Below are 12,712 nucleotides of genomic sequence, written 5' to 3'. Positions count from 1 at the left end.
TTTATCTCCTCTGGTCCAGAAGCGTGATCAGGAACCATCAGTAGGTTCTGATCCACAGACCTAAGAGCCAGAGCTGGGGTGCAAGGCTGGATCAGATCAGTGATGTGAGGAGGAGTCTGACCATGAATAGATCTGAAAGTAAGAACCAGAATTTAAAAATTGATCATGACTGAAACTGGCAGCCATTGAAGTGTTAAGGATCGTAGAAATGTGAGTTCTTCTAGTAGAGCGAGTCAGAATTCTTGCTGCAGAGTTTTGTATTAACTGCAGGCGAGACAGCTCCTTTTTGTTTAGACACGAAAATAAAGTGTTACAATAGTCTAAACAAGAAGACCCAAACACATGAATTACATGCTCCAGATTGTGTTAGGAAATATATACCATTTGCATCCTCAGTCAAATTAAACATAAACACACTGTTGGCACAAAAGGTTGGCATAGACGATTAGTAGTAGCAGATAAATTAGAAATAAGATAGGTATATACACACAGGCCCTTAAATTTACAATTCATGACGTGTCAGCTGACAGCAGCATATAAAAGCCGGGTGAAGGAATGAATGCATTTAAAAAGGTTTGTCTTTGGGGCTCGAAGGTGATATCACCCTGAGGGCAGCAAACAGAATCCCTGACTGGGGATTAGATGACCCTTTCTCGACTCCAATAATCTTGGAACATACTGTAATATGCTGCGGAGAAATTTCCTCTTCTTGATTGACAGACCATAAGCCAACACATGGAAGAAACAGACTTCCAATACAATAATAAAAACGTTACTTAAATCATAGACTACGTAGGACTAGATAGTTAGAATGTACATGTTAATAATAATAATATAATATTATTATCAGATGATTTGCATTAAATGAATAATTAACAAAAAATGCTTGAATAAATTCATGCAGTAAATAAGGTCACACACATCATCCAAATGTCTCAGACACAAATTGGAGATGTACCACAGCAACAGTCCAGGACAAGGTTAAAACAGTCTTGGTTCACCTAGTTTTACATAGTTCTTTGATTAGACAACTGTTTGAGGTTGGAGAGCAGAAAGCTAGGTGGTTGTGTCAGCGGGAGGTGGGGAGAGATTGGAAGATACGCTCCAGGATTACCCCTGATGTGAGATGTGCCGATGTTGCTGGTGTTTGCGAGTAGTGGGTCCATGTTTGCGGGCCAGATCAAAGAGTTATAAAAAAATAAGGTTCATGCATATCACACACAAATCTGGAGGGGAGGCTGACAATCATTATGCTGCTCATCCAAGAGCGCACACTGTGAGAGCTACTCACACCGACGCTGAGGAGAATCAAACATGTGTTTGGAGTGTCAAACACTGTAACTGCCGGTGCGTGTCCGTCAGCAGAGAAATGGAAAATAGGCGGATGAGTGTGAAATGAACACATACAAATCATGTCCCAGAAGTATTCAATGCTGAGTGGTTGTGCGACCGATGGAGCTGAATGTATTACCGGAGTATTTACAAAGGTTCTTTGTTGGCAGACCGTCAGATTGTGTATGCTGGGCGTGCCAGTAATACAGTATACTAGTACTGTTCATTGGAAGAATGTTAGTGGGGCAATCTATACGTTCCACACTATTATGATGGTGTCTTATTCAACACTGATTCTACATATGTGACTCAAATCGAATCATCCCTTTTCCACACAGACAGAATGTTTAAGTCAGACGATCACAAACCTTTGGTACAATCTTCAAAAGGGCCTTTTAGGCTTGAGGTTGCTCCATTTTTCACTGTAAAAGAATGTGCCAAAAGTGGCAAACTCATCTATGGATTCACCCAAAAGCAAACTTCAAAAAAAAAAAGTGTAATATTATTGGGACTGTTTTAAAAAGTCAGTAATGGGTATGTACAATCTCACTTCTGAGGGTTCTAGGCAGGTATTTAATATTCTTTATTTATTCTGGGGCCCTCAAATTGATACATACATATTTGAAAAAATAAGAAAATGAGAAAACTAATATCAAATGTAGTCAATCTTTGCACACAGCAATATAGAAACACCTTACTTTGAGTTGATTTGTGATTGGCCATTGGTGGAAGGATCTAGATGGCGGATTAAATGATGAAGAGGGAGTTGTGGTGGTGATGATGTTGATGGGATAAGAATGATGTTCAGAGAAAGGGCAGCAGGAGAAGGCAGGACAGTGAGGGTCATCTTCACCGCAGGGTCAGAAGTTGGTCTCCAGTGTGCAAACAGGATTTAGCAGACTGATGTTTGAGTACAGATGAGCTTGTGTTACTGTTCTCAGTCAGGTCTTGGGTCTTGAACAGCATGGTAATTGTAGGGACCAGGTCATGTGGGCTCTAGTTAAAGTCGTGAAATGGAGCCGGTCCTGAGTGATAAGGTGAAGAGGGAGCTACTGGAGTAGTGGAGAAAAACGTTTGGGTCCTGGTAAGTAAGTAAGTAATTCTATTTTGTAAAGCGACTTTCTCAGACCAAGGTCACAAAGCACTTATACAATCAAAAGAAACACAAAGTTAAACATGCTTTAAAAGGCCAAGATAACAACTGGGGAATCAGGCGTGTCTCTTTTCTCAACAGGTAGAAGAGTAGAGATGGCAGCCATAACTTGCTAGGGAGCATGTGGCTTATTCGAGTTGAATCCAAGCTAATCAAGTTATTTCCTGATTTAACATGAGGTCTTAAACGTTCTAAAATTAATCTCAATTTTTTTACATCTTGATGTGAGCGGGTGTGAGGTGTTTTCAATCCGCACAGAATAGTTTAATTTAAAAAGTCAGATTCAGAGATTAAAACAGTGAGATACTGTGAAATTTCATGTTACCTGTTAATTTTGTCTCTTTGGAGAAAATATAAAATCTCCACACCTTTTCTCAAATGTGTCTCTGTTCTCTGGGGTCCATTGAATCATCCTCCCTGTATGAAGGTGCTAGAGCAATATTATCTCCTGTGATAATGACATAAAACAACTGCAAGTGGATTTACCAAGACAACTAAATGTAAGACAACTTTATGCCAAGACCTGACAGTATGATCTTTTCCTCCACTTTCAGAATCTTTCAGAATCTTTCCATTCAATTAAATGTTCTATTGTATTTCAAGTGTCAAATCACAACAGAGCTATCTCAAAACACTTTGCAGTTTAAATAATACTGTATAAGAAAATAGAAAAACAGGTCCCTGTGAATTACAATGAGCAACCAGACTCTATGTGGATGGCCTCCTGCTGTGACCAGCTGAAAGGAGGGAGGAGAGACAGGGGGTTGGAGAAACAGTATAGAGCAGGGCCCAGAGCGGCTCATGGAGATGGACCTCCTGGATCCAGCGATATGTTACAGATGTACTCTGAAAGGAGGTGGTGCATTGGGGCTCTGGGGGAGATGAGGATAAAGAAGGCGAGTTAGAAACTATGTCTGAAATTGTGAAAGTGATGGAGATTAAATGTAACATGATGTCATTGACTGGAGAGTAGTAAAATGGTTAAAGAATAAGGTTTCTTCATGAGTACATTTTGTTCAATATTTTACCTCACAATGATGTAAAATCTTAATTATTGTTTTCAAATTGTATGTCATTCTAGAAGTCTTTTCTGCCAGAAACAATTAACCTGTCCATCAATACTCCATTACAAGCAAGTAAGACTTCAAAAACACATTTCTGCTTGCAATTATCAACAATTGACATTCTAAACTTAAGCGGTAAGATGGAAAATACGCCAACGTACCAGTGCTGGCTTCTTTTCTTGCAAGTTTTCTGTTCACTCTGTCAGCCTCCCACTGACCTGGCCATTAATCTGCAGTACAAACGCTCTCTGATCTCAGGGTCTCTGATCCTCCACTGAATCATTATATAGTTTCACCAGAATCGCCTATTGAATGTCAATTGTCTCCACTTTCTCGTGTGACCTCTATTTCATCCCCACTCAGAAACACACGGCAGCATCCCGCAGTGAAGAGAGATACTAGTCTGTAAAATAGCACTACAAGTATTAAAAGGCATTTTGTAGGAAGAAGCTGTCCACGCTGCACGTGCAGGTGTCAAGAGTACACACGGCATGTGTTAGTGTCAGAAAATCTGTTCAAAGGAGACACCAATTTCCCTATATAGCACATGAGGCCACATTGTGATGCCAATTTGACATAAAATGACCACACCTAGAGATATGGACTAATTCTGGCTGCTCTTTAAAAGGTCAGGACTAAAATGTCTTAGAGCACCTTAGACACCTCCTGGCACAATCTTTAGTCTAATGTATCTCTACATGTGTTAATTAAAATTATAAAAGTAAAAGCACAAGAAAAGTTGACTTGAAAAAAGTTAATCTATTTATTGAAAAACACCAGAAATAAATAACTGAGGGATAGCAAAAGGATGAATCAACACAGTAAAATATGGTAAAAAAAAAAAATTTGACTATACAAACAACAATAACAGTGCCCTTCGGTGAAGTAAGTTATCTAAATAATAAAGTTGAGTTATCTAAATAATGTCAACTCAGCACACAGATGGATCACATAGAACTCCAATCACTTTATCCTCAATCAGGTCTTTTTCCGTCTGTATTTAAGAACGGGGAATAGACCATGCTTTTGTGATTGGAAAGTGAGCTGTGGTACCAGTATTGAGAATCGGTGTTGCAATCCTCTTATACATAGGTCAGTGTCTTCTCTTGTGATCTCAAGTTACTTCTCTCTGAAAGAGTAAATTTCCCAAGTTAAATCTAAATGTTGTCTCCTCTTAGAACTTTCTTGTGCTTGACTGTAACTGTCCTCATGGACCAATCTGTATTCATTCAACACTTGCATTGACTGGTTTCCCTTTACATGAGCACTTCTAGGATCTCTAGAGTTATTGTCTTATTACCAAATCGGTTTTCCATGACCCAGAATACCTCTTCAGCTGTGCTGGTGGTTGGCAATATTATATCCCTAAATATCTCCTCATCAACACTGTCAAGAAGGTGATTCTCCTCGACTTTGAAGAAACTCCTAGTCTTTCCCTCACCTTTTTTATTCCTGTTATGAATAGGAAGGGTTCTTTCAGTTTCAGTTTCAGTTTATTTAAAAGGTCAATGTGCAGTTACATTAAAAAGATGGTTGCACCAGATTTAGCACAAGGCTAATTTCCACCTGTAGTCCTTAACAAAGATGCAGACAGTTTACATAATACATCAACATACAAATAAAGCAAAAACATAATAATATAGAAAAACACAGTACAATCTAATAAGGTCATCTGACGGCCAAATATCTATCTGGTACTATTAGTTCGAGCAGGACTGGTGGTCTAAAAGCCAGTCTTTGACAGCCTGTGAGGCGCGATGAAAATCTGCTTTGTCCATTAGATTGTCTGGGAGCCCATTCCATTCTTTGATGCTTTTGTATGAAAAGACTGATTGAGAGAACACAGACTTTCTTTCGGGAACATTGCAGTCGCCCAAGGACACTGACCTCTTTAGGGGAGGAGGGGCAACATCATGCAGGACTTTCTGTACCAGACAGATATTGGAGAACCTTATCAAGTTGTCAAAGCTCAAGATTTTATGTTTTTCAAGTATGTTGCAATGGTGGTTATGCCACCAGGTTTTTTATCAAGGATTTTTAAGGCCTTGCTGTGCAAATATCTAAGCCAGTTTAAAACTTTGGGTTTCGTCTTGGGACCATGATGACAAGCAGTACAAAAATGTGAAATTATTATTGCATGAAAATTATATTTTGCTGCTCCAACAATGTTAAATTTCAGCACATTGCAGACCTGTTTTAACATGTTTTTTTTTTTTAAATTAAGTGTAGGGTCCAAAATGACACCCAAGTATTTCACTTCCTCTACATTTTTGATAGTGAAATTATCCACATAGATATTTGGAAGGACACTTTGGATTCATCTGTTCGAGAAAAACATTGAGACCGTTTTCTCCGTGTTCATTGTAAGGCAAGACCTGTCAAGCCACTAAGTTGCCCTCTTCATTGCTGTAAGTAAGTAAGTAAGTAATATATATTTATATAGCGCTTTTCGAGACCAGGGTCACAAAGCGCTTTAACAATCAAAACAATACTCAAAACAGTACATACTTCAAAGATCAAGACAACACCGAGAACAACACAGGAGTTCGAGAAATTCAAGGAAAAGCCTGCACAAATAGAAACGTCTTAAGATGTTTCTTAAAGGAGTCAGTAGACTCCATCAAGCGCAAAGAGAGAGGAAGATTGTTCCAAAGCTTAGGAGCAACAGCCTGAAAAGATTTCTCTCCTCTGGTCCTGAGCCGTGTGCGTGGAACCATAAGTAGATTCTGATCCACAGACCTCAGAGACCGAGCTGGGGTGTAAGGCTGGATCAGATCAGTGATGTAAGGAGGAGCCTGACCATGAATAGCTCTGAAAGTAAGAACCAGAATTTTAAAGTTGATCCTGAAAGAAACTGGAAGCCAGTGAAGAGTTTTAAGGACCGGAGAAATGTGAGTTCTTCTACTAGAGCGGGTCAGAATTCTCGCTGCAGAGTTCTGAATCAACTGCAGGCGAGACAGCTCCTTCTTGTTAAGACATGAAAACAAACTGTTACAATAGTCCAGACGAGAAGAAACAAACGCATGGATTACAAGCTCCAGATCATGTTGTGACAGCATTTTCCTAAGTTTAGAGATTTTTCTCAGTTGAAGGAAACAGTTTCTGGTCAGTTTTCTACAGTGTTGAACAAGAGACATGTCTTTATCAAATACAACACCCAGGTTTCTCAGGCTCAGTTTGACAGACTGACCTAAGTCACCCAAGTACTGACTCAACCCTGGAATCGTATCATCAGGAGCAATCACCAGAGTTTCAGTTTTGTCCACATTAAGCTGTAAAGTGTTTTCACTCAACCATTGTTTGATTTCTAGCAAACAATTGACTAAGCTGTTCAGCCTTTGGGGCTCAGTTGGGTCAAAAGAGCAGTAGAGCTGGATGTCATCAGCAAAAATGTGATAAGAAACATCTGGAAATCTCTGAATGATTTTACCGAGGGGAATCAAGTACAGCAAAAACAATAAAGGACCCAGAACAGAACCTTGAGGGACTCCACACAACAGATCTGCCGATTCAGACCTCATTTGATTGGCAGATACACTAAAACTGCGCCCAGAAAGGTAAGATGAGAACCATTCTAACACAGACCCAGACAGTCCCACTTCATCCCTTAGTCTTCTCAGCAGGATCTGGTGATCAACTGTGTCAAAGGCTGACGACAGATCCTAGAGAACCAGAACAGTGAATTTACCAGAGTCAGCCGACATCATGATGTCACTGGACACTTTCAGTAAAGCTGTCTCCGTAGAGTGATGTTTACGGAAGCCAGACTGAAACTTCTCATGGATGTCGCTCTGATCCAAGAACAAAGACAGCTGCTCGGACACCACCTTCTCCAAGATCTTGGACAAGAAAGGGAGCTTAGAAATAGGCCTGAAATTACTGAGGTCAGTTGGGTCTAAGCCTGGTTTTTTGAGCAGAGGCTCCACAATGGCATGTTTAAATGCATTGGGAAAAACCCCTGTGGAAAGGGAGAGGTTCACCATATTGGTAACCCAGGGGCCAATTACATCAAATACTTTGATAAAAAGCCTACAAGGAAGGACATCATCTGAGCAAGAGGAGGGTTTCATCTTGTTCACTAGTGATGAAATATCACCCAAAGATACAGCAGAGAAGGATGACCAAGAGGAGGAGAGGGGCTCAGAGACAGCAGGGGTTCCCAACAAAGGGGTAGAGATTTTCTCTTTGATCAATTTAATTTTGTCAATGAAAAATCTCAACAATGCATTGCTGTCAGCTTCACAGAAGACCGGCGTGATTTGAGGAGCAGGAGACACGAGAGAATTAATCGTGTCAAACAAAACTTTGGGGTTTTTCCTATTTGCTGCTACCAGTTTTCTGATGTAATCAGATCTGGCAGTTTCCACCATCTCATTGTAAGAAGTCAACAGATCCCTGAGGTGAAGTCTGTGCACCTCAAGTTTAGTAGACTTCCAGAGACGCTCAGTCTTTCGACAAAGTCTCTTCAGACTCAGGAGATCTTCATTTGTCCAAGGGCACCGTTTTTTCTGAATTTTCAAGTTCGATTTAACAGGTGCCACTTGATCCAGTATTTCAACACAATGATCAGTAAAACAGTGAATCAAACTGTCCACATCTGGACAGTCATCAAAGGAAAGACGGTCAAACATAGCAGAAAAACTGTCTGCAGTATCGGCTGAGATGACACGCCTCTGAGACCTAACTTTCAAAGGCTTAGGTTCAGGGATGAAGTCCAGGTTGAACAAGACAAGAGAATGATCACTCAGATGGACATCATGTACAGATACATTAGAAATGTTCAGGCCAAGAGTAAAAACTAAGTCTAAAATGTGGCCTTTTTGATGAGTGGGTTCAGAAACATGTTGCTCAAAATTAAAGGCTTCAGTTAAAGTTAAAAGTTCTTTAGCAGAACAAGATGTGACGTCATCAACATGAAGATTAAAGTCTCCAAGAATAAGAACAGATTCCATCTGAATAATGGAAGATAAGAAGTCACTAAAGTCTTTCAAGAACATCGCCGCAGGACCAGGCGGACGGTAGATTGACACACAATAGAAAGGTCTTGTAGAACCAACCAAGATCATCTGAGACTCAAAAGAAGTGAATTCCTGTGTCTGAATCACTTTGCAAGAACAACTCTCCCTAAAAACAGTAGCAAGACCTCCCCCACGACCAGAGAGGCGAGGCTTCCCCAGGACAGCGCTCCCTACTGGACAGAGTTCGTTCAGATGAATAAACTCTTCCTCTCTCTGCCAAGTCTCAGAAAGACATAATAAATCCAAATTAACTCTTGTGAAAAGATCATTAAGAATAAAGGATTTATTAGTAATGGAGCGAACATTAAGAAGTCCCACATTCAGCACCGATGACGTCACTGACGACGCCGCGTCACTGACAGGCGCGCAGAGCGGGATCTTTTGAAGCGAACAGCGGTCACGTGGGTACCAGCTGTCCCTGAAGTTCAACTCGGTTGTAAAAGTCGAATTAAAGAGAGGAAATGAAAAAATCTTACCACCTTTCGTTGAGGTCTGGACAGACGGCAGCGCTGATGTATCGTCACACACAGTGAGAGGGATGTCGATCAAACATCGATGACGTTCGATGACGTCAGAGTTGTTCCGAGCGATCGCAACTGCACGTCTCATCCTGACCTGTACTCCAGCCCGACTCGATCCCTTGTGGAAATCGCCCGGTACTCGAGAGATCAAACGATATTCCACAGAGTCCGAGTCGATGAGAAGCGGAGCCGGAAACACGTTCACCGGACGTTGGTAACGGTCGCAAGTGAAGTCCTCCATCGACTCTCTGATGTTGAAAAGAGCATCACGATCATAGATCCGAGATGCTTGAGACATATCTTAAGTGATATGAGCATAATATCCGGACAAGTAGTCGTTAAAACGACTGTTTTTGGCAATTATTGCAGGAGCTTACGTTTCAAGCAGCCGATCAAAGGCTCGATGAAGCGCGACGAAGAGAGCCTAGCTGCTACAGAATTTGCGTCGGGGTCGTGTGTAAAGAAGACCGTATCATCAGCGTATATCAAGACCTCCACATCGTCACAGATGGGGGGTAGATCATTGATTTCTAAGCTGAATAGTACCAGCCCTACGATAGAACCTTGTGGTGACATTTTGCCGTTGATTCTAACGCACTGAGAACGGTTATCGAGGTATAACTGAAACCAACTGATAGAGTTTTCAGAAAGATTGAAATTATTAAGTTTTTTCAGCAGCACTGGGTGGTTGACAGTGTCGAATGCCTTACGAAGATCAAAGAGCATGGCCCCCACCACCCCTCCCTTGTCCAACCTGGATTTGATGTCCTCAAGAAAGTAACAGCCGTGTCGGTGGAATGTTTTGACCGGAAGCCAAATTGAATAGGATGCACCATGTTTCTGTTATCAAGGTGCTCGATCAACTGTTCAGCTACAACCTTTTCAGTGACTTTAGAGACAGCTGGGAGTATGCTGATGGGTCTGTAGTTCTTAATATCTTCTCTGTTTCTTGATTTGAAAATGGGTGTTACAATTGCAGTTTTAAAAGCAGATGAAACAACACTCTCACTCAATGACTGATTGATTATGTGTGTGATGGGTGCCGCATCAACATTTTTCTATTTTTTTTGGGAAACACAAATCTAGTCCCGATGAGTCTTCGGGTCTATAATTTGAGAGTGATTCGATAATTGTTTTCACCATGTCCTCACTCAGATTCAAAGTCCATTACACTCTCCAGGGGCGTGCAGTGGCGTTGAAGGGAGCTCTAGGTTTGAGTGGCTGCTCAGTTGCTGATTAAAGTCTCACGTTAGCAAGTGATGCCGATACGCTATATTCTCTGTACAATGTGTTTCAGCTTCAGCTGCAGTTCTCTCAATACCACCTTTTATTGCTAAAACTACATCTCCTTATTTTGTTTCCTCTGAATCCCTAGCCTGAAGCACAGCTTTGTACTCATTATTGGTGTCACAAACTCTCCTGTAGCAATCAGAGAGTTTGTTTAATTCTTCTTTAAACTTTGCCTTGACCATTCTGTCTGCTCCTTTACTTTGGTCCTTTCCTTCCTGAAATCTTTCACAGATTTTTTCCAGCATATATTTTGCCATTTCTTCTCAGGAACTTTGGACCCAGCTTGTTTGCACTATTTTATCCTTAGTATTATTATAGTAGATAAATATCGTTACTCACAGATTGTCATCAACCTTGTGTATTAATGGAAGAAAAATACAAAAAGTTACAACAGAGAAAATGCAACTTCATTAGATAATGAAATAGAAGTCAAGTCAAATCCATTATTTCACTCTTAAATGTCCCCCCATCACAATGTAAAAAAAGATCCCAGTTCTTTGTTTGTTGTGGTTTGTGTGTTGACTTTTGCATGGAGATGATTTTCTTAATTCCTTCTCAGGAGTAATAAAGACGGCACTGCCCAACATGGACCGGGAGGTAAAGGAGCAGTATCAGGTCCTCATCCAGGCCAAGGACATGGGGGGTCAGCTGGGGGGGCTGGCCGGTACCACCACAGTCAACATCACCCTCAGCGATGTCAATGATAACCCACCCAGGTTCTCAAAAAGTGAGTTTGGAACAGGAACCTTCATGGGCTATTTGACAGCGACACCACAAAGTGCGTAAAGCCTCGTACAAACCAGCAGGGTAATATTGCTCTGGCATTCAGTTGTAGTTATTTTGTTTTCATGTTTGTTAAACCCATACATCAGCTCTTTTATGGACGGGTTTGAGACCTGTGGTGTACACTGTCAAATGCTGAGCCATCTGGGCTTATGGGTAACAAAGAGCTCTTTAACATAATTGGGCTGTCCTGTTTCGCTTGGAGGAGGGTCTTAGTGTTTCTAACAAACTCTCCATTTTGTTGAACATCTGCCAGGACTCAGGGCAGGAAACCCAAATGCAGAGGCAGGGAACAGGATTAAAGAATTATCTACTTTATTATCAAAATGGCTAACAAAAAGAGCAGGCACAAGGCACTGATAAAAGGCACAAACCCATCAGCCAACAGGACTGAAAAGACACTATAATAGAGCAATACATGTACCAGCAATTCTTTGACGTCAAGACAGAGACTGACAGACAAAAGAGGGTTTTTTAAAAACACAACAATCATGTGGAACAGGGGTGAGACGAGGACAACGGGTACAGAAATGAGGGCAATCATGACAGGAGCACAAGAGGAAGTTAACAAAACTGAAACATACGGGAACATTTTCTGCAGAAATATTCCTTTAATAATTATCCAGCGAAAAGTGTTTTACTGGTTCAACTCAAAGCTGGGAGTGTATTTTCAAAAGTTGAGATCGGAGTTATTGACAAAAAAAAAGAAAAAAAAAAAAAAGCTCATGTTGTTAGGAGTAACATTTAAAACTAGGGAAACATGCCATTTCAGTTTAGATGGTTTCCTGGTGGACTGGTGGATTCTGCCTGAGAAGAAAAACAAAGCAGTTGATTTTGAACGTCATTCTTCATTCCTGCTTTGAGTTTTGTTTGTGAGCCAATGCAACCTGGATTCACAACCACAAGACACTGGAATAAGTTTCCTAAATGTCTGGAAAAGTCTAATGAAGTGTTTAGAAAAAGGATTAGCTCGTGTGGATTCGTTCTCAACTCCTACACTGCTGTGTGTTCCTGGGATTAGACTATGGACCATCTTAATGTTTCCATGAAGAGCTACAGCAATTCCTTTATAAGAGGTGGCATAAGACTTAAGGCTTTTCCCAACGAAGGTATTGTAATCAATCCTGTCTCCTGAGTTGACCTTGACTTGACTCTGCATTACAACATCCTTTCCCCCCTCTGGTTGTAGCAGTCCGGGAAATGTAAGCATGCGGAAAATGCAACTAAGGCAACCAATGTAAGAGAGCAGAAAGAATGAATGTCGTTTATGCATTGGCATTATTTATTAATTATTATTATATAAGGTAAATATATGCCTCTGTTTCCCATCGCAAAGTTTGTTTAGGAGCCACCTCTTCTGAATTTTAATACAAACATTAAATGGCCATGCTCCTTAAGCTTCGGGGAAAAGAGGATATTGCCATAAGGCTGGCACAGAATAAGTTACCATTCTTATTAGGAGTACAGGTACCTAGTTTGCCAGATGAAATCCAGAGGAATCAGATGTTTCCTGATCACAGCGCATGAATTCTTCCTGACAGATAGTCGAGC

General features: G+C 40.8%; 2 protein-coding genes across 3 annotated transcripts in view; one reads left to right on the top strand and one right to left on the bottom strand.

Moving 5' to 3' along the window:
• The window catches only part of LOC148082140 (cadherin-12-like), a 123,890-nt gene that overhangs the window by 71,548 nt on the left and 39,630 nt on the right, over window positions 1–12,712 (top strand). For both annotated transcript variants that reach the window (XM_087789251.1, XM_087789252.1), the window contains exon 5: window positions 10,938–11,105. In XM_087789251.1, the coding sequence (XP_087645377.1) occupies window positions 10,938–11,105 (168 nt within the window). The remainder of the gene's footprint in view (window positions 1–10,937; window positions 11,106–12,712) is intronic.
• Window positions 9,021–12,712, bottom strand: part of thnsl1 (threonine synthase like 1) — a 258,025-nt gene continuing 254,333 nt past the window's right edge. The window contains exon 4 of the mRNA XM_087789254.1: window positions 9,021–9,336. Within this exon, the coding sequence (XP_087645380.1) occupies window positions 9,139–9,336 (198 nt within the window). The 3' untranslated portion in view covers window positions 9,021–9,138. The remainder of the gene's footprint in view (window positions 9,337–12,712) is intronic.

This window comes from Callionymus lyra, chromosome 4, assembly GCF_982586985.1.
Source record: "Callionymus lyra chromosome 4, fCalLyr1.hap1.1, whole genome shotgun sequence".
Classification (NCBI taxonomy): domain Eukaryota; kingdom Metazoa; phylum Chordata; class Actinopteri; order Syngnathiformes; family Callionymidae; genus Callionymus; species Callionymus lyra.
The sequence above is the reverse complement of the archived record's forward strand: the minus strand, read 5'-3'. Positions and strand labels throughout refer to the sequence as shown.